Here is a 20,729-nt window from a genome sequence, read left to right as displayed (position 1 = left end):
GGGGTGAGTGGTGCCCAGGCGCTGTGGATCTCCGTCCCACGGACTTCCCAGAGTCTGCCTGCGGGGCAGGCGCCAGGGAGGGAAACGCGCTGCTGTGTTTTTAAGACATGCGCTCATCGGCAGAGCGCTCTGCCCTGCACCCCTCTGCCCCCCCAGACAGACGCGGACTGGGGCACAAGCGTTAAGTGTAACGACGTGGAGAGCATAAAATTTCATAAGCTAGACAGTTTACGCTTGTAAATTATTCCTTGCACTTTTTTGGTATGCAGAAGGTGTTTCTTGTGGTGTGTTGGACGTTTAGAACCAAAGTTAGCTTGGCACTTAGGGCGGGCACTTTTGAGGTTTTGTGCTGTCAAATGAGTAACAAAACTAGACGAGTCGCTTACTGGCTCCAGCAATTTTGTAGTCTAAATAAGGAACTGGCGAGCACTTAAATGCTACCTTGAAACAGAAAAGTGCATGGAGCTATTCCTGCGGTTTTCACATAAAGAAAACACTGTGCTCCCCATCACTTACTGGGCATCGTCGCATACCATGGTTTTCAGAAGAGTAAAAGCCTTCAGTACACGAGCTTAGGTATCTGCATTTCTGGTTAACCTTTTTATTTCCAATAACTCCCTGCTATTTATGATAAGTTTTACTTACAGACCATGGAAAGGATCTGATAGTGTAGAGCCTAGGGGCAGCCATTTGATTTGTGTTGTAAGCCCAAACTGTTGGACTAGCATAGGTTCTTCAGGGCTGGTTAATGTTCCAGCTTTTGATTTTTTACTCAACAATAAAATAAATACATGCAAATATGTGGTGTGGGCGAGCATTGCTATGCAGGAGGTATGCGAGATACAACAGTAGGCATCTGTACCAAGTTGGTACAAAAAGCTTTATTTCTGCAGAATAACTTAAATGTGGCGATTTATAACTTTTTACAGGTTTTTGCATCTGAACTGTAACCATTCTTTTTGCCTTCCATGTGGTGTTACCTTTTGTTTCATGCTTTCTACATATGTGTACAATCAAGTTACAAACTGCGTGTAAATGCAAAAGGAAAAGCAAGTGTTTTAGCTGCTGAACAGCTCCCCCCCCGCCCCCATAAATTTGTGCTGCAAAAATGTTGCTGTATGGAAAATGTTGTTGTATGCCTTCTTGCCTTTTGCAGATTTTGCTTAAAATACTTTTTTTTAGATACCTTTTTTTTCCAGTATGGGTTTGTAAGAGGAGAAGGATGAGCTTACTTATCTTTTAGCGGGTAAGAGATTTTCTATCCCTAGCTGTTAGTTTTCACTCCTCTGTCAGTGCTATTATGTTCTATATTTAAATGTTGGCAACTAATTTTATTCTTTCAGATTAAGCTGATTTAATCTGAAAGTAAGTAGGCTCACTGCAAATTAGATGTTAGTTAAGGAGCTGTAAAAGTGACGAGCTTCTTAATAAGATAAAAGAAGTGAGATCTTGAAGCTTGTGTAGTCATTTAGCAAATCAAAATAAAATCAGCTTTTCAGTTCAGAAACTGGATGGTTGCAGTGTTCTCTGTAGAACAATAATTATGTTTCCTCCTGGTCCAGTATCCTGAGACATTCATACCCTTCACCCTCTCAGCAGTATAATAATTCAGTCAGAATAAAGAGCTGCAGAACTGCTTCTCCCACAGGTAGTGCTGGGCAGCACCATTTGAATTTTAATGATACTGAAATTAGAGCAGGTATCACAGTGCCTTCAAGTGTCACGATGCAAACTAAAACTTTTTGGAAGAAGCGTTTGAGGGTTTTGTGGAACTGTGGGTAGGAATGACGATCATTCTCTCTGCCCTAACTAGTGATGTTGGGGAGCGTGTGTAGCTGCCGGTGCTGTGAGGATCTGGAAATAGTGAGAGATACCAGGATGCTCAGCCTGTCCACCTGGGACCTGCTCCCTTGCTCATGCTGGGACCTCACCAGGTCCCACCACTCGCCTCTGGATGGTGGAGGCAGGCCCAGCTCCCAGTCTTCCCCAGGTCTGATCTCTCCAGGGGGCAAAGGCATGTCCAGTGGGGATTTTCTCTCACAGTGGAAGCTGCTCAGTGAGGTGAGGCAAGGATCTCCCGCTCCTCCTGTGCTCCTCTGCCCGCTCTGGACCTCTGCTCCAGCACCCTTTTTCCTGCAACGCAGGGCCCCCTCACAGTGGAAGCTGCTCAGTGAGGTGAGGCAAGGATCTCCCGCTCCTCCTGTGCTCCTCTGCCCGCTCAGGACCGCTCTGGACCTCTGCTCCAGCAACCTTTTTCCTGCAACCCAGGGCCCCGCTGGTCTGTGGGTCGTTTTTGCCTCTTTGCGCAGAAGGAATGACTCTGCTGTTCCAGGTGAGGAAGGGGGAGCGGAGAGCTGGTCCCTGCTGACTGGTGGGGCCCTGCCCGCAGCTATGGTCGGACGGGAAGCACAGCAGGGCTTGGCTGCACCACAGTAGCACTAAGTAAGTGGCAAAATAAATAGCAGAAAATAGTTTAAGAACTTCTAAAACTTTGTCTCAAGCCAGTTCTATTCTTTATGTATCTCTATTTTTATTTCAGTCACTGTTCAGTTCTCAAATATCTGATGTAGAAACCTGTCACATATTCAATGCTTCAGATAATACGCATTTTACTCCAAAACAAAAAAAAAGGTGGTGGTTGTTGGGGTTTTTTTGAAGTCAAAGATTAATATAGCATACACTATTAATAAACATTTGGTTGTCCTGAATTTACTTTGCACAAAAAAGAATAGCACATAAGGATTGAAAAAATAAATTGGAAAGTAATAAACCTAATTAAGATAAAAGCAAAAATGCAAAAATATTTTTTAAATGTTACATATGGCATGTCTAAGTAACATGAGTAATGAAGCTGTTGAAATGAAGCCCTGAGTAATGCATTGAAAATTCTGTTTGTCACAGATGGACCAGTCGTCTCCAACCTACATGCTTGCCAACTTAACCCCCTTGCATTCTGAACAGCTTCTGCAAGGCTTGAACCTCCTTCGCCAACATCACGAGCTCTGTGACATTATCCTTAGAGTTGGCGATGTCAAGATCCATGCCCACAAAGTGGTGCTTGCCAGCATCAGTCCGTACTTCAAAGCCATGTTCACTGGGAACCTTTCTGAGAAGGAAAACTCAGAGGTGGAGTTCCAGTGCATTGATGAGGCAGCCCTGCAGGCCATCGTGGAGTATGCCTACACAGGAACCGTGTTTATCTCGCAAGACACTGTAGAGTCGCTTCTTCCAGCTGCAAATCTTCTCCAGATCAAACTGGTAGTGAAGGAGTGTTGTGCGTTTCTTGAAAGCCAGCTTGATCCTGGCAATTGCATTGGGATTTCTCGTTTTGCAGAGACGTATGGCTGCCATGACCTCTACTTGGCTGCTAGCAAGTACATTTGTCAAAACTTTGAAGATGTTTGTCAGACGGAAGAATTTTTTGAGCTTACACATTCTGAATTGGATGAAATTGTTTCCAATGACTGCTTGAATGTTGTGACAGAAGAAACCGTTTTTTATGCACTAGAGTCCTGGATCAAATATGACGTGCAGGAGCGACAGAAGTACTTAGCACAGCTGCTACATTGCGTTCGGTTGCCACTGCTGAGCGTTAAGTTTCTTACAAGGTTATACGAAGCAAACCATCTCATTCGTGATGACCATACTTGTAAACATCTGCTAAATGAGGCCCTAAAATACCACTTTATGCCTGAACACAGACTTTCCCACCAGACCATGTTGGTGACACGACCTCGCTGTGCTCCCAAAGTTCTTTGTGCTGTAGGAGGAAAAGCTGGACTGTTTGCATGTTTGGAAAGGTAAGTAATAGTAAAGTTGTTGCGGCACTTCAGTGGTGTGATGTTCATGCATGTCTGTTATCACCCTGGGACAGGCTTAAGACAGTCATTGAAGAGCTGTGGTTTGCAGGACTGTAGTCACTGCTTTCCTTGTAAGAACTCTTAAGTAGTTTTTTTGGTTTTGGTTTTTTAAAACAAGGACAAGCACTGAATTCAAAATGCTTTTTGATTTCACGAGTAATCTTCAGTGTTACAAGGTTTTGTTTGTGCCAACACAAATAACTATAAAATATTATCATTTTAATTCTGTTGATTGAGAATTTGGTTAATAAAAGTTTGTATGCTGCTTCTTTATCCTTTCAGGTCTTTTCATTTTACATAATTGTTCCCTGATTTATTATTATTCCAGACCATCAAATCATAGAATTTAACCTAATATATGAAAAATATGCTTCCTGATAACTCAAAAGTCCTGGAATTAAAATAGGCTTAGAGAAGAGCAAAGAGGTAATTCTTAGCGATGTCATGTTCTTGATATCAATGTAATCATGACTTTAGTCTCTACTACTGAGCAGGTATCTATATCTGTGCTGGCAGAAGCAGGTAAGTACCCATCTTTCTTCACCCAATTTTCAAAAGAACCTCCTCTTCAGTTACTGGAGTACATCACTGAGGCTAATCGCGTGAGCAAAAGGAATGTGACAGAGAGAAAAATAGCTTTTGTCCCCATACTGGTATGGTTGGATTTACTTTTAACATTGTATTAACATTTCCAGAAATGTTAATTTTAATGTTATATGTTAAATGTAAATGTAAAATGTTAATAAGACCCAAAGTAGGTATACATATCTGCATACTTACACAGACACATACAGTGCTTTGATGTTGAATGTACCCTTATCAGCTCAGTGAATGGTCTCTGTGTTAAGGCAGACTACCTGAACTGGTTCTGCAGCTGAATTCTGGGACAATATTTTATTCTGAGACTTTCTTTTCTGTGGCAGCACCATGCTTGCATACATATATGTGCGCTTAAAAACCTGGGAAGATCTGGGTGTTCTTTTTCCCTGTGTTTAGAGATGTTATCAAAGTTATTTAAAGTTAACTTTCCTGATAGTAGGGATCGATAGTAAACTAGATGTTGGGACTGGGAATTGTTGGGTTTATCAATTTAAATAAAGGGGGTTAGGTGCTTCATAAAACGTGTGTGTTTGGGTGAATAAAGTAGGCTTCAGATGCTTTTCATCTCTCTTTCCTTCACAGCTTCTTCAATGATTGTAACAATATTGCATACCAATGTAGTTTGGGTTATCTTGATTCTTTTTTAGTCAAGAATGCTCTTTACTACTATTAACCATGTTTTAATGCATACAAAAATTTCCTTGTCCTTCATTTATTATGCACATTGGTCTTTCCTAAACTGTTGTTTCAGTTCATACTTAAGTTTAAACAATTGCTCTTGACATAAAAAAAAAAAGTTACAGATTGATTAAACAAATAATTCCTAATACAATTAAAACTGTGAAGTAGGAAACTTTAGTTCCACTATTCTTGTTTTACTTTTCATTTTAGGAGGAAGGCAGATTTTTCACTTACAGGTAGCTGCTCCTTCATAATAACAAAATTACTTAGAATATGTTTACTACTGCTCTTTTCTAACTGGGCCGCTGCTGTCAAGAGCCAGTCTGGTGTTTCAGCAGTCCCTGCTTCTGGGTTCTTAGTGGCTTTATTTTCTTGTACGTTTTTTGAACAGATCATATTTCCTGTGTACTAGATACTCTTTTAAATCATTTAAGCAATTTATTAACTAAACTATTTAGGTAGATTGACTACACTTTATACGTGACAGGCTAGACCCACCATATTTTAACACTGAGTATAATTAAAAGAAAATGCAAATAAGCAGTATTTTGCAAACAGATTTTTCAAATTAGTTTGTTCTACTTTGACATTTCATTGAAATTATACAGTGCATGTAAAATATGTATTTAGAAAGTACAATTTGTAGTTTTGTAAATGTATGTTTGTACATGTATATGAAGTGCTTCCCTCTCTCTTGAATTTTCCTTTTCTCTCCCATCTCTGTGGCTGTTCTGACTTTTTTTTTCCCCCCTCAGTAATTCAACCTTCTTATCCATTTGGTTTGTATTTCTAGCTTACCCCAATCACAACGTACCTCCAAAAGCTGTTTTGACATCTGCACTGTATTGTCTTCCCTCTCATTATTCACGGTGTTCTCCTGCTTTCTCCGTAGTCTGCCTGGTTTATACTTTCAAAATTGATCTTTTCAGGTCTTGGACTTGGTGCCCTGGCTACTTGCTGTGTTGCTGCATCGCACTGTATGCTGTGAGGCCCTGGGTTTTTAACTCTTTAGAACAGTAAACAGCATTTGATTTTTAGCTTACATTTGGGCTATTGGAAGAAACAGCAAACATCAGATGGGAGATATGAAAGACTCTGTTCCTTGATGCTCATTTGCACGTCACAGAGCTTCAGAAAGTTAGGTTTGCTCACATAATCTTTGTTTTTCTGTTTCAGTGTTGAAATGTATTTTCCCCAGAATGACTCCTGGATAGGCCTGGCGCCTCTTAGCATTCCCCGCTATGAATTTGGAATATGTGTCCTAGACCAGAAAATATATGTTGTAGGAGGGATTGCAACCCATGTGTGTCAAGGCATCAGTTACCGAAAGCACGAGAATTCAGTGGAGTGCTGGGACCCTGATACGAACACTTGGACGTCTCTTGAAAGGATGTTTGAGAGCCGGAGTACCCTGGGAGTGGTAGTTCTGGCAGGAGAGCTCTACGCCTTAGGGGGCTATGATGGGCAGTCTTACTTACGAACAGTAGAGAAATACATTCCTAAAGTGAAGGAATGGCAACTAGTGGCCCCAATGAACAAAACAAGAAGTTGTTTTGCTGCAGCTGTCTTGGATGGAATGATATATGCCATTGGTGGTTATGGTCCTGCCCATATGAACAGGTATGTGCTTTTGATGTGCGTAGCTTGGTCTCATAAGCTGGAAATCGGCAGAACTCACCGTTAAGCTTGTGTTCGGCAGCCAATTAAAAATTATTCTAAAGTAGATTGGTAATCCACAGTGGGCCTCATTAATCCTTGTTCTGCAGTATCAGTCTGATAATTCAACTGGGAAATCTTTATTTTAACTTTAAGTGTTCCAGCTCAGAGCTGGTTGGTTTGGTTTTTTTGTTGTTTGTTTGGGTTTTTTTAATCCTTAAGGAGGGAAAATAGTAAAGACAAAGACATATGTGCATATTGCTGAACAAGGTGGTGCAAGACACCTGACCTTGTAGACACCCAGGCTGGCTAACTGAGCAGATGAGTATTGTGTGGGCTGGTTTGCTCAGGCCCCAGGGTAGCGTACCGTATCTGTGTCATGGCACTGCACCTCAGGTACTGAGCGCTCGGGAAAGGCTTGCTTAGCACTTGTGCCAGTGCTGTGTGAATCCTTGGACCTCAAGCCTGCAAAATATTAAATAATTTATAAATAATTTAATATTGAAAACACTGCTTTGAAATTAATAGGGTTTTTTACATGCTTAATATACACAAAATAAATATATACTTCTGATGGAATCTTGAAGTAGTCTTAATGATAATAATCAAGTTCAGGATGGTGGTTACTAGTCTGGCTCCTGGGTAGAGTTGGGCTTGCTTCAGACCGTGCGTTCACAAGGAGGTTTCCTGGGACCAGCATGCTCTTCAGTTGTTCTGTTCCACATCGCTCCATATGGAGGCACAGCAGCATTTAGCTATGCAAAGAAATCATTTGTACTCTCTTTTCTTTGTTAAAATGGGAACAAATCAGCCGTATGTCCCTCCAGGAAGCAAATTAATAAACTACAAGTTCAAATAGCTGAATGAAGAATGAAAATTAAAATCTTGCTTGTAGGAGGGGAATGCATTGATTGTTTAACAGTGTAGTGTAACAACATTGCATTAGTCATTAATTGTACGTACTTGATACGTTTTTATATAAAGCAGTTCATGAAGCAAAGGGTTAGTTTCCAAAAAGGAAAGTGTATCTAAGAAGTTGTAATTCGGAAAATGGAAACAATTTTTTAAATTACTGAAATACAAAGCAGCAGTAACTTAAACTGTTTGGCATGGTTGTGTCAGAATTTTATGAAACTTAATGCAATGTTATTCTCATTACTTGTATTTTAAATTATGAACTGTAATACCAGTTGAAATACTTAATAGGCAAGCAAGCCATCTCTAAAAGTTTTCTATTGACTCTAGGATTTTTTCACACAGGAATTTGACCTGGAATAATTAAGCTGCGCTGTTGCCCTATGTGGTCACTCTTAGCTCCGTACTGTCTTTGTACCACACAGAACTATCAGCTTTAGTAGTAGATGAAACAGAGCAAAGCCAGTAGCAGAGTAGAGCAGAGTACCACGACTTACGGTGGGACCTCTGGGGTGCTCACGCCACTGCAGCCTTGTTGCACAGACCATGAGAAAAGGAAGATAATCAAGCCATTGCTCTTGCCAGAAGAGGTTCCCAAAAGTTGAATGCTCAGTGTGCACACAGGCTGTTGAAAGGTGAACTTGGTAATTTCCTTTCAGGAAATGTAAGATCACTGGAGTAATAGAACATGTCCTTTATCAAGCTGGTGCCTTTAAAGGGCAAGCTCTTAACAACATTAAAGTTCTGCAGTAGCCTCACTCCTTGTGCCACATCTTCTCTGTCCTTCAGTCAGAAAGGAATTGCCAGCAGCTCCTGTAGAGTTACTAGAATCTGATATTAGTTATTTGCCTTCTTAAATTTCATTTACTTTTTATTGAATAATTTTGGTTTTATTAATTATTTAGGTGTGCAAGTAATATGCCATGCCATACAGTCACTAGACTTATACAAGCTCTAGCATTAAAAGAAAGACGACTGCTGTGTAATTAAGTACCTTTTCTCCAACTCTGTAGTGCTGCCGACTTTTCTCTTCCCCTCTTTTCTTCCCCCTTGTGCTACTGAAGCTGTATTTTAGATAGGGAATAGCTACATGCCACGAGTGTGTTAATGACTGACCATTTATACAGCTCCAGTGATTAAAAAAAAAATCATCATAATTATGATAATTCATTTCATTTTATCCTGAAGGCCTCTTCTGTCCTTAGTGTTTTGATCAGCAGCCTCTTTATTGCTTTTCCTGAGGGATATGCTCTCCATATTTCTTTCCTCTCTGTTATTTTCAGGCAAGCCTCAAGGAAGTTTTTGATTTGAGGTGTTACTCAAATAGATACACTTCAGATCTGCATTGTGTTCGGTTTTTCCTGAGTTGCCTTTTTTACAAGTAGCAGCAGTCATCCTTGAAAGAGCTTTCAGTTCTGAGACCAGTTTTGAGAAATCTTGCTTTGTTTCAATATGTAACTTGAAGAGCCAGGGTAGTGGCATGAGGACATCAGAGAAGCAGCTGAACTGCAGTCGCTGCATCAGGATAAAACATGTTAAAATTGCTTTTTGGCAACACTCTGTTGAGAACCTCCAGCTGCTTTGTGTTGTTGAAGGATCCTGGGATGTGATTGATGCTTCTGGGGTGATAGTACTGGCTTTAGTTTCTTGTGTGCTACCACTGGGTAGGACAGAGCAACTCTGCTGCAGAATTTTCCATCGGCTTGAGCACTTTTTCTTTGTGTTGCATTATTCCTGTGTGTGGTAATATTGGTTGGCAGAACTAGATGTACCTCTGGCAAATGCGGATTTCTTGTGGAGTGAAATTCAAATGTCACTAAAATCCAAGCCTCACAAGTTGTTTGTTTCTATTTGCAGCATGGAGCGTTACGATCCGAGTAAAAACTCATGGGAGACAGTTGCTTCAATGGCAGACAAACGAATAAACTTTGGTGTCGGTGTCATGCTGGGCTTCATTTTTGTAGTAGGTGGACACAATGGTGTGTCTCACTTATCGAGCATTGAGAGATACGATCCTCATCAAAATCAGTGGACTGTGTGTCGACCCATGAAGGAACCCCGAACAGGTGGGGACATACAAAACTCTCAGCAGTTAACTTTGATATCCTTTCAGAAATAAACTGCCATTTAACCTGATAGAAGCTGCAATAAGGTTGCAGTGACCTGTCTGCAGAGCACTGTACTTTATCTGTGAATTGGACCAAAGATCATTTAATCAGCTCTGTGAATGAGTATTTATTTCTCTAATTTTAATTACAGTCCAGTTTATTTTTGTTAATACTGAGCTGTAACAAAAATAATATGAAGTAAATTTCTACTTCATCTTCTGCTTTTTTCATTAAATTTAAGTGAATTTCAGCAATTCTGTGGTTACTGTTCTGTTGTATTTTGTTTTATGTTGAGACTCAGTGGTGCATCTTCACTTCTGTCGCCCTGATGTGGAGTATTGGAAAAGAAGAGCATTGCTTTGTCATAGGAAAGTGTGTGAGAGCAGTAAGAAAGGAGTGCAAGATCTGAACAGAGAATGACTCTTCATTTACACCCATTTTTTTTAAGGACACCCCAAAGAAGGAGAGGCTGTGAGAGCTTGTCTGTTCAGCCTTCAGGTGGTGGTGGGTCCAGTTAGGAGCAGAAAGATTACTTGCTTCCAAACTTGGTGATCATGCAACTTTTTTTTTTTTTTTCCTATAGGAGTTGGGGCAGCTGTAATTGATAACTACCTTTACGTAGTCGGAGGTCATTCAGGCTCATCCTATCTGAACACTGTACAGAAATACGATCCCATCTCAGATACCTGGCTGGACTCTGCTGGGATGATGTACTGTCGATGCAATTTTGGTTTGACTGCACTTTGATGAAAAGCAGGACTTTATGGACCTGATGCAAAGATGGAGCTTAATCTGCTTGAAAATAAACCCAGCTGGTGGAGACCATAAGCTGCATTTTCTGGAGTTGTGAAGTTGGAGGAATGGGGTGAAGCCAGGATTCAAATGAGGAAGGATTTGTTTTCTTCCGATAATTGGCCTTTGTTACCTTAGTGACACGGGCAGGAGGAATGGAAAGCTTGTTACCAGCTGGGTTTAGATAGCGTCCTGTTAATGGCAGTGAATTTTAGAGAGTACTGTACATGCCTGGGGTATGGTTAGAGAACTTACTGTCTGTCTAACCCTTTCACTTTCTGGAGCTTTTCTCTCTTCCTCCTGCCTACTATGAAACATGAAGTTTACTGTGTTTGGGGTGAGAGGTGTGTGAATGTGTTGTATGACCGGACAGTTTGCTGATAGTTGTCTGGTTGTGTCTTCATATTAAGAAAATGCCAGTGCTTAATAATTTTTTTTATGAACAGTAACTAAAGGGCTGCCTTGTTTCTGTATCTCAAGGTTTGTAAATAATAAATGCCATAGTGTGTTGCCTGTACACTCTCCTTCGTTACCCGCTTACTGGTAGGAGGGCTGGGATGGTAATTAGTAACTACTTAAAGAAATTTCCAAGGCAAATTTATTGCCTCGTAATGAAATTTTTGGATCTGCTGAAGAGAAATCACATTTGTAACTTTCCCTTGTATTTTCTTTTTGTGGATAAATCAGTGCTAGATTAAATAACTTAATCTTGCTAGTCTGCTCTGTGATTTCAGTTGTAACGCAAGGAAAAACTACAACAGTAATGCATCGGAAAATGCATTCATAGCATGATATAAAATAAATACTCGGAAATGAATCCGTCCCATCCTTCTCCCAAGCGCACTTGTGTCCATATCCCGTATATCTTCCTTTTTTAAAAGAATGTACGATTGCTTTCTCAGAGTGTTCAGATTTAAAAATGGTGCTAAATGTAGGACTTAACGGTAAGGCTGTTTTTTATTTTAGTGCAGTATGCATAAAGCATGATTGTTTTGATTGTTCTAGTGTTTCTGTTTCTTATTTGCTTGATACATTTGTGCCTATGAAAACTGTCAAGAATAACACAACGTACTGAATGAGCTCTGTTTGTTACATTCCCCCCCCTGCCCCCCGAAGATCTGCACTTATTGTTCCTGTTCTCACAAATATATAAATAGGAAGTGAATAGTGAGATGCCATCTCGGGTTCTTTAGACAGTCTTGCCTTTAACACAGGTTGCAATGGGTGCAAAACACGGGGCATACTTCCTGATCCCAGTGTGTCTCCTGCGTAACCGAGTACTGAAGGTCAGGTCCTGTGATGAAGCAGAACCTCAGGAGATACAACTTTGTGATAGCCCTAAACTTAGTGAACATTTGGGCAGATAAATAGAAAGTGATGCTGTGGGTTACAACCATATTTAAAATAGATGACTGAATAAATAGGCATTTTAGCTAACTTAGAATGTTTTGGTTTGTCTTCTGATTTTAACTAGGAATCATGGTTATCTTGAATTTCTGTTTTGATGTCTGTATGTGTATTGCTGGGCCTGGTACTGAAGAATGTTTCTGCCTACAGAGTTATTTTTCCTCTTGTTTTAACATATTAAATTAATGTTTGTTTCCCCTTGTTTTTCAAGCCCATATAGTATTATTTTTGAAGGTGCAATAATATTTGAAATAGTTGCTTTAAAAGACACTTTTTATAAGTTTGGTGTGTGGAGCTTTTTGAGTGTACTTGATTTATTCTAAGTTCCTGCAAAGCTAATTGCCGCCAGGCAAACAGTTGTGTCCCTTGTTCTTCCATACGCTAATGTTCAGATTTTAAGCAGTCAAGGAGACGAGGGTGTTTTCACCGTAAAACATTATTCATAGATCACAGCTGTTTGCACAGATTGTAAAATCCTGCATGTATTCTTCAAATTTGGTAGAATTAAGCAGGGCTCTAAAAGCAAACACAATTAACAATTTCAGCATTTTCAATGCAGTTTTATTTGACCCGCTAATGATTCTGGTTACATAGCAATAATAGCGTAATTGAATTATTCCAGTGGATCTGTTGGCAGGACACAAGTATGCAAGGACAGGCGTGGCTGCATGTTGCATGTTTGTGTGTGGGGAGGAGAAGGGAGGGCAGCAGGTTTGGGGATTGAGGGAGGTGGTTCAGCCCCTTGCGTAGATTGCCTTCTCATTCCTCTCGGGTGAACGCACAAGCTGAATGTTGCCGTGCGCTGGTTCACTTTTCAGTCTGTCTCACAGAGATGCCATTGCTTATCATACGTTCCAAAGTACGCCAGAGATAAAAACGCTTAGCAGAGTCATATTAAAAAATGAAAAATTCCTTACTTTCGAGACGTTTATGCCTTTCATTGCTAGGAGGCTTTCCATGCAGTTCGGTATATACCGTAGCTCGTAGAGTTTAACTACAGTAGGATTCCGTGAATGAAGATGCTCATATACGTATTCTGAGTGGAAGTATTAGCAAACACTTTCTCAGTTAGTGCAAGGTGGTGCAAGGTATAGAAATCGTTTTGACTTCATCAGAACAAAAAATCCGCAGGTCAGGGTAGTGTTGATGGTTATTTGATGTTTATATAAACATCTTTCATTTATGGTAGTCAGAGCACTTAAAATTGCAAAATATTGTACTCATTTTACCTAGGCAGTGGCACTGTTAAATTAGGCCGTAGAGATTGGCCCCATGTTGTGTAATGTGATATTCCAAAATTTCAGGTAGCAGCATAAAGTTTTTAGTATGCAGGCTTGGTATGAAGAATGGGAAAAATACCTAGTGAAATACACTGCTGTTATTAGATGAACTCTTTAGCTGAAAATGAATCAAACAGTGTGTCAACCTAGGGATTGTGTCACAAAGTGATGCCATTTTCTGTTCCGGGTGCTTGTTGTCCTGTTCACTGAAGTGCTTGGTGATAGAAAGATCAGACATGATGATCAGTTTAAATCTGCATTTAAAGAACAATACTCTCATTGTGATGTCTGTCTTGCGGTTTAGAAATTAAGGACCTTCAAATAAGATGTCAGACAACTACAAATTATCATCCAGTTCTATTTCTTAATCACTCAAAATTATCTGTAAAGCACTTTAAAATGGGTATGAGTTTATATGTCTACATACAGTTCCTGAATTTCTGCTTTTTTTTAAATTAAGATATTAATCTCTTAAGTTTCTTGACAGTCTCTGCTACTGGGAAAGTCTAGTTGGAATTTCTATAGAGACAAATGTGTCCGGTGCGCATTAGAGAGTTAACTGTTCTGGGAGATCGCGTGTTCCTTTTGTGAATTTGCCATCTGTAAGTCCCCATTCATGATATGAAACAATGCAAAATGTCCAAGCTTGCCTTAAATTCTTGATATTTAACTGAAATGCGAAGAACTGGATGATAATTCCTGTTTTTTTGCCTTATGCGCTGTGCTATATTTTAAACCCAAGGATAACTATAATTTTTAGCAGGATTTAATAATTTTACAGAGAATACCAAACTGTACCTGGACTTGACCAGAGTGCTTTGGTTGGGAGTATAAACTGTTACATGTAGCTTTGTGTACGTAGAGTGTTTTTAAGTGTACATCTTTTTTAGCAGCAGTGTTCTGGTTTTGTTATTGTTTACAAAAGTGGCATTTGAGTTCAACAGGAAAATAACTGTAATAAAATAACTGCATTCTCGGTCTTTACTAGTGTTCTCAATGTGTTTGCTCCTGTGATAATGCTCTGTAAGTATTGTTGTAACTATTTCATTGAATGTGAAATGATTTAGTAAATAAACCAGGGGAAAAACCTATTTTTACACTTTGGATGGTGACTATAAATATGCTGTAGCTTTAGTTTTCTCTTCTAACACAGTAACATCGGCGTGAGTCGCTATTCAAGAGCGGCGATACCTGGACACTGCAAGGTGCCGGGTAGAAGCAAGCGCAGGTGGGACAGGGGTGCTCTGGCTGGAAGACCCTGACACCAGTTACCCTGTTACTGGGTCTTCACCCCATGGGTATTAGAAGCTCCTGTGGAAAAGGATTTTATTATGTGCCTTCCTATTTCCCATCTGTCCCTGTAGCTGTAACTGTCGTCTCCCTGGTGAATCAAGTAACCATCGAAGGAACACACAAGCCCCCTTGTTCCTGCTGTCCTTGGCAGAAGAGCACACTCGAGAAAGCTCCCGTACAAACTGTTCTCTCCTGGTGAAGACCCAGCATCGTAGAATCATGGAATGGTTTGGGTTGGAGGGGACCTTTCAAGGCCATCTAGTCCAACCCCCTGCCATGAGCAGGGACATCTTCAACCAGAGCAGGTCGCTCAGAGCCCCGTCCAGCCTGAGCTGGGAGGTTCCCAGGGATGGGGCATCCACCACCTCTCTGGGCAACCTGGGCCAGGGGTTCACCACCCTCATGGTGAAAAATTTCTTCCTTAGATCTAGTCTGAATGTACCCTCTGGGAGTTTAAACCCATCACCCCTTGTCCTATCACAACAAGAAACTGCCAAAAAGCCTGTCCCCATCTCTCTCCTCAGCCCCTCTCACCCCGGCAGCTGCAGGAAGGTCTCCCCGGAGCCTTCTCTGCTCCAGGCTGAACCCCCCCAGCTCTCCCAGCCTGTCCTCCCAGCAGAGCTGTTCCAGCCCTCGGAGCGTTGCTGGGGCCTCCTCTGGTCCCGCTCCAGCAGGTCCGTGTCTCTCCTGTGCCGAGGGCTCCGGAGCTGGATGCAGCCCTGCAGGGGGGTCTCCCCAGAGCGGGGCAGAGGGGCAGGATCCCCCCCTCACCCCGCTGGCCACATCACTGAGTGTCTCTACAGAAACATCATCTGTTCCGGGCCGAAGGGGCTTGCAGCTAAATAATCTTGGTTTACTGTTAGACAGCTCTTCACAGTGTGCTGTAGGTGGTGGTTTCACTTCGGGTGAAGTTCACATGAAGTAACAGCAGGCACCCCTCCCTCTCCTCTAGTGAAATGGCAATTTAAGGCCTGGCAAAGATGCGGTGAAATTATTTTTTTGCTGGTTTCATCTAAATACAGGCAGAAATGGCTTTTTTTTTTTTTTTTTTTTTTTTTTTTACATAGTTGAAAGCAGGGATTGGTGTGCTGAACTCTCTCTCTTGCCGAAGACCTGAATTCAGCTTCTGGTCGCTGCTGTAGCAGACGCCGTTCACCGCTGGTACGCACAGGTACTCAAGACCACTCTCTGTAAAACACGCATAATCATGTAATCTGTGAACTCCAGCTAGAAAACACTGCCTTTTATAGCCTTAGTCATGCTGAAGGAAAATACTGCGGTGATTTGGCGGGGTGCGGGGGGAGTAAAATAAGAAGTTTATTACATTAATAAAACACTTTCAGGTCATACCCATCAAGGACTTAGTTTTAGCTTTCCTTAAGTTTGAAGGTTGCTATTACACATTGATGTAGTTCTTAAGTCACGTGAGCAGGTACTCCAAAACACATCTGACCGATAGGCAGGGCAGGTGAGGATTTTTTCCAGTTTATTTTAGTGTAAAGTTACCCATTTAAAAAAAAAATACAAACACCTTGCCTAGCATTTGGCTTAAAACAGCACTCGGCAGTGCAATACAGCACTGCTGTAAGTCGTCTTTCTTTGGGTCCCAAGTATCCTTAATACAAAGAACTCAATTTAGGAATGGCTGGGAACATAAGGGTAAAAGGAACATAACTTGGGGAGTTTTAGTTGTCTAATATTAACTAGAGATGGTAACAAGAAAAAAAAATCTGATGCTTTATTTATAAAAAAAAAAAAGGCATTTTGAAGCGCAGCATAGGTGCACCCAGTAAACAGCGATTTGGGAAGCTGCAGTATAGCGCTTTTCTTTATCAGAGAGCATGGCACCTTCCAGTAAATGTCTGAAAATAAAAAGTCGTATGGATAGCACAAACATCCAATGCAGGCGCCTGCCCTCACGCAGACAGGTCGTCCCTGAACCCAGCTCCAGCAGCCAGCCATCGCCTTCCCCGAGGTGACCAACGCGCAAAGCCAGCCCGAGGCAAGAAGTTCCTGTGCCATCTGAAGGGCAGCTTTGGGCTCCACCAGCCAGTTTACTGCTGGTTTACACCTACTCTGCTCCAAGGAGAAAGGCAGGAGTCTGGTACTTGGATCTAGCAGAACTAGTTTCCTATTTTAGCCTATAAAGGTTTCATACAGCTATTATATTCCTTGGAAAACACCACTTTGATCATCAGCGTTCCCTTTTTCCAGATGGGTCAGGCAGCCCGGCGTTCCATGCCCCTGAGCACTGGTACCCAGATCCACCTGAGCAGCCAGCGTGAACAGATGAGAAGTGATAGCTGGGAGGCACAACAGTAAGCTGGCTTAGCATTACATGAAAAGTTCTCAAATGGTAATTTTCTTTGTTACTAAAGCTCCAGTCTAGGAAAAAAAAAATAAAAACTGTTTGTTACGGTACGCTCTCGTTTCTATTCAGTTATTTAAAAGTCGCAGATGAACTGAGAGAGTCCAAGTGACTACACTGAACTCACCAAGCATTTATCTTCTGTTATTTAGAACTAGTATCTGGTCTCCTCCTTGGGTAAGGTCATTCCCATAGTTACAGACCAAAAGAAACCAACAGAACAAGAAATCCTCATGTTTCTGTACTCCCATCCCAGTCCTCGTTCCCTTTCCCTCTGCAACAAGGGCACATGTGGGTACCGGCCCCCCACCCGTGCAAGCCAGGTCTCCAAAAGAAGCCGCCGTGAGCAGATGGGCAGACACCCAGCTCCAGCGGTCGACTGGCGTGGTTGAGACAGGACACAGGCACAGAAAATTTCAGCTATTGTGATTTTCCCAAGCCAGGATAAGGGCTGCTAGGCAAAACAAAAAAAAATAGCACGTTTCAGCCTGTACTGAATAATATCTCCTGGGCACCCACCCAGCTCCGTGTGGGAACGACTGCCAGCTGAGTCCAAACTCCACGAAGAATTTCTTGGGAAAGATGGAAATAATTGTAATCACTTGATCTGGTTATTAAACTGCAAGTGCAGAACAATAATGACAATTGTTTCTAAAAGTCATACACCCAAAAAAAACCCCACACCTATTTTGTGAAAGTTCAGATTTTAAAAAATAGAATAATTGAGGTGTATTTAAAAAGTATGTATTTCTTGCCCATATTTGAGATGCTTTGAAATTAAGGAAAAAATGTATTAACCTTGTAAGTTAGAAGTCAAATTTTCTTGACTGATTAAATTTAGTATTTTCATGCATTTTTCAACTAACAAGAATACACATCTCAAAATACACAAAGTATTGCTGTAAATTGAAAACACAGGAGTTTGCTTCTAACTGTGCATAAGGTAAACCAAAACAAAATCAAAGAGCTTCAGCGTAGGATGAAACTCTTTAAATAGAAAGAACAGGGAAGGACAAGAACAAATTATTTGGGAATGATTTAGGTGAGAGGAGACCTCTGAAGGTGACCAGCTCCAGCCTTGCCACCACGCGCACTCAGAGGAGGAGCGGACTGAGGTTATGTCAGGTTGCTCAGGTCCGTGTCAAGTGTGGAGACGGGTCAGAGAAGGAACAAACCTAAGAGCAGGTTGGCTCAGCACGCCAGTAACGGCAGGGGCACAACCGATCCCGCAGAGGAGAGGCACGGCCGGGGTGGGCCCCCAGCCTCCTCTCGCGCCCCTTTCTCGCCGTTTTGGTGATTGCTTGAGCACCACCACCCCGCTGAGCCCCGTCTTGCTCAAACCTCCACCACACGGACATGACTTGCAATTGCCTCCTGCCCACTTTCAACGCCCGAGCCTTCCTGCACAGAGGTGTAAAAGGCTTTTCTCAACGCGGCGCGACTGGCTGCAGGTCCACACCTTTCCTCCCAGCTGGGCAAGGACGTCGTGTGGGTCGGAGCCGTCCGACGGCCAGTCCCGGAGCCCCATGTGCTGCAGCCTCCCAGGGCTGCCCCCACCTCCGCCCTGCCATGCTGCTGTGGCCGATGGCCCCTTCTCCCCCAATTTTTTGAAGGCAGTTTAGGATCAAATCTCTTTTTTTACCCAGAAATTGCTTTAATTTACTATTAATGCACTTTCACAAGCTCCAGCGCATACAGGATCAGAGTACTCCAATTTTAAGACTTAGCATAAAAACGATTATTGCACTGTAAAATGGGACGTGTGCAGGCATTTAAACTGTCTTCCCATCATCTTGAACTTTGTCAGGATTAAAAATTGCAACGATGAGGTCTTAATGACCCTGCAAAGTAACTTTTAATAGCTAGAGAACTTGTTAGCTGCACAAACTGCAGACCCCGTGCCTGAATATTTCCCAGCATTTCTGTAATTCTGAAATGCCTTTGGCAAGTGAGAAAAAAATTGGAAACTATATTACACAGCCCTCAGATCGTGGGTAAGCTGAAAGCAGACGCTCATCTTCCATGGACAGAGAAAAGTGTTTCTAAACATTGATGTATCAGCTGCAAAAAATAGAATATTGACAAAATTTAAATAATTTTCTGACATAATATACTTGAAAATACAAATATTCCTCTGACAATTTCATCGTTGTCTTAAAAATAAGCAATGTGCAATGAATTACTCTCAGCTGTGCTGTAGTGACCATCTATCCAAACTGTTGCACAGCCGTCGCGATAGCCGGCAGGGTCACATCGCACCGGACCGAGGAGTTACAGTGCCGGGGTTTCACCGCCAGCTAGCACAGCGTGCCTTTTGAGGGGTTGTTGTCATTTGGGCGGGTCATGAGCACCAGCTGGGGAATCACAGAATCAGAGATGCGTTTAGGTTGGCAAAAAACTAAAAAATCATCGAGTCCAACATTGTCAAGTCCACCACTAAACCATGTTCCTAAGTGCCACATCTACACGTCTTTTAAACACTTCCAGAGATGGTGACTCCACCACCTCCCTGGGCAGCCTGTGCCAATGCCTGACCACTCTCTTGGTGAAGAAATTTTTCCTAATCTCCAATCTAAACCTCCCCTGGCGCAACTTGAGGCCATTTCCTCTCATCCTATTGCTTGTTCCTTGGGAGAAGAGACCAACCCCCACCTCACCACAACCCCCTTTCAGGTAGCTGTAGAGAGCGAAGAGGGCTCCCCTCAGCCTCCTCTTCTCCAGACTGAACACCCCCAGCTCCCTCAGCCACAGCAATTGCAGCTCTTTAGCGTGGGTGAGCAGAGCGTGTGGGGGGAACACGAGTGTCACCCAGCACCCCCTCTAGTATCACCTAGGAAAAGGGAAAAAAGGAAAAAAAAAAACAGTGGAAAAGAAAACTCTGTCCCCTGTCACTGCTGTTGGACTGAATAAGCCCACTGGTGCCCAGAGCGTGCCCAGGGAGGTGGGTAAGGGGCTTTGGGCCCCCTCCTGCCAGATTTGGGAGAGCACCAGCACTGTTGGGGCGGGGGGGTGACCTCAAGCAAAACACAACTGGACTCTCGAGTTTCCTGCAGATGGGAAACACCAGCTTGGCTGCCCTTCGAAAAAAGCCGTATATTTGTGACCTTTCCCAGCACGAGCCCTGGTCCTTCCCAGCTGTGGGTCACCGGAGCCGCCCGGCTGCCCTCCCTCGCGGCACTGCGCAGCCCCCGGCAGAAAGCCGGCCCAGCCTCTTTCCTTTGTACGACCGTGATAAAACCACGTTTTTTCAGCTTCCGACAAAGAAACCTTTCAGTAACGTGGAGCCACGTTTGGATTCACTATTTGCTTTGGATATGCCTGTGGGGTTTTGTTGGAGAGAAAGGATCGAGGAGGCATAGCGCAGCCCCCCAAGCCCCCCCGCGCCCGGGCTGCAGGGGAAACGTGGTCTCTGCACGTGCTTCCCCGAGCGAGGAGCTTGGCTGTGCCCGCTCCCCTCGTGCCGGGGGCTGGCACCCCGAGTCGCAGTCGGTACTGTGGAAGGCGCTCAGGACCTCGAGGGTCCAACCTTTGGGGGTGCTTGTGGTCCCCATGGACCCATCCTGTCACCTCTGCTGCCACCAGCACCCTAAAGGCACGATGTGTTTTGTCTCCTTCAGGGGAAGCGTTGGAAGGTGTGAATGAAAGGGGTCGAAAGCCTTTGCCCAAATGCCCCAGCCGCTGCCTGCACCAGGGCATAAACCACCGCAGGGTCTGCTTTTGTTCTAACCGAGCAACGCGCTGCGGGTGCCTGACCCCCGCTCCAGGGTCA

General features: G+C 42.8%; 1 protein-coding gene across 1 annotated transcript; it reads left to right on the top strand.

Moving 5' to 3' along the window:
• The first annotated feature begins 2,901 nt into the window (after positions 1–2,901).
• On the top strand, positions 2,902–11,284 carry KLHL28 (kelch-like family member 28). The gene is made up of 4 exons (XM_010286799.1): positions 2,902–3,800; positions 6,318–6,761; positions 9,570–9,778; positions 10,404–11,284. Exons 1-4 carry the CDS (start codon positions 2,902–2,904, stop codon positions 10,565–10,567), a joined length of 1,716 nt encoding a protein of 571 aa, XP_010285101.1. The 3' UTR covers positions 10,568–11,284.
• Positions 11,285–20,729: the final 9,445 nt, after the last annotated feature.

This window comes from Phaethon lepturus, unplaced genomic scaffold, assembly GCF_000687285.1.
Source record: "Phaethon lepturus isolate BGI_N335 unplaced genomic scaffold, ASM68728v1 scaffold12825, whole genome shotgun sequence".
NCBI classification, from domain to species: Eukaryota; Metazoa; Chordata; class Aves; order Phaethontiformes; family Phaethontidae; genus Phaethon; species Phaethon lepturus.
Note: the sequence above shows the minus strand (reverse complement) of the source record. Positions and strands in the feature narration are given on the sequence as shown.

Excerpts from the sequence above, each read along its gene's own strand:
- KLHL28 (XM_010286799.1), top strand. The coding sequence starts at position 2,902 with ATGGACCAGTCGTCTCCAACCTACATGCTTGCCAACTTAACCCCCTTG. Across the intron at positions 3,801-6,317 it reads CTGTTTGCATGTTTGGAAAG|TGTTGAAATGTATTTTCCCC; the intron begins GTAAGTAATAGT and ends TTTCTGTTTCAG. Across the intron at positions 6,762-9,569 it reads GGTCCTGCCCATATGAACAG|CATGGAGCGTTACGATCCGA; the intron begins GTATGTGCTTTT and ends TTCTATTTGCAG.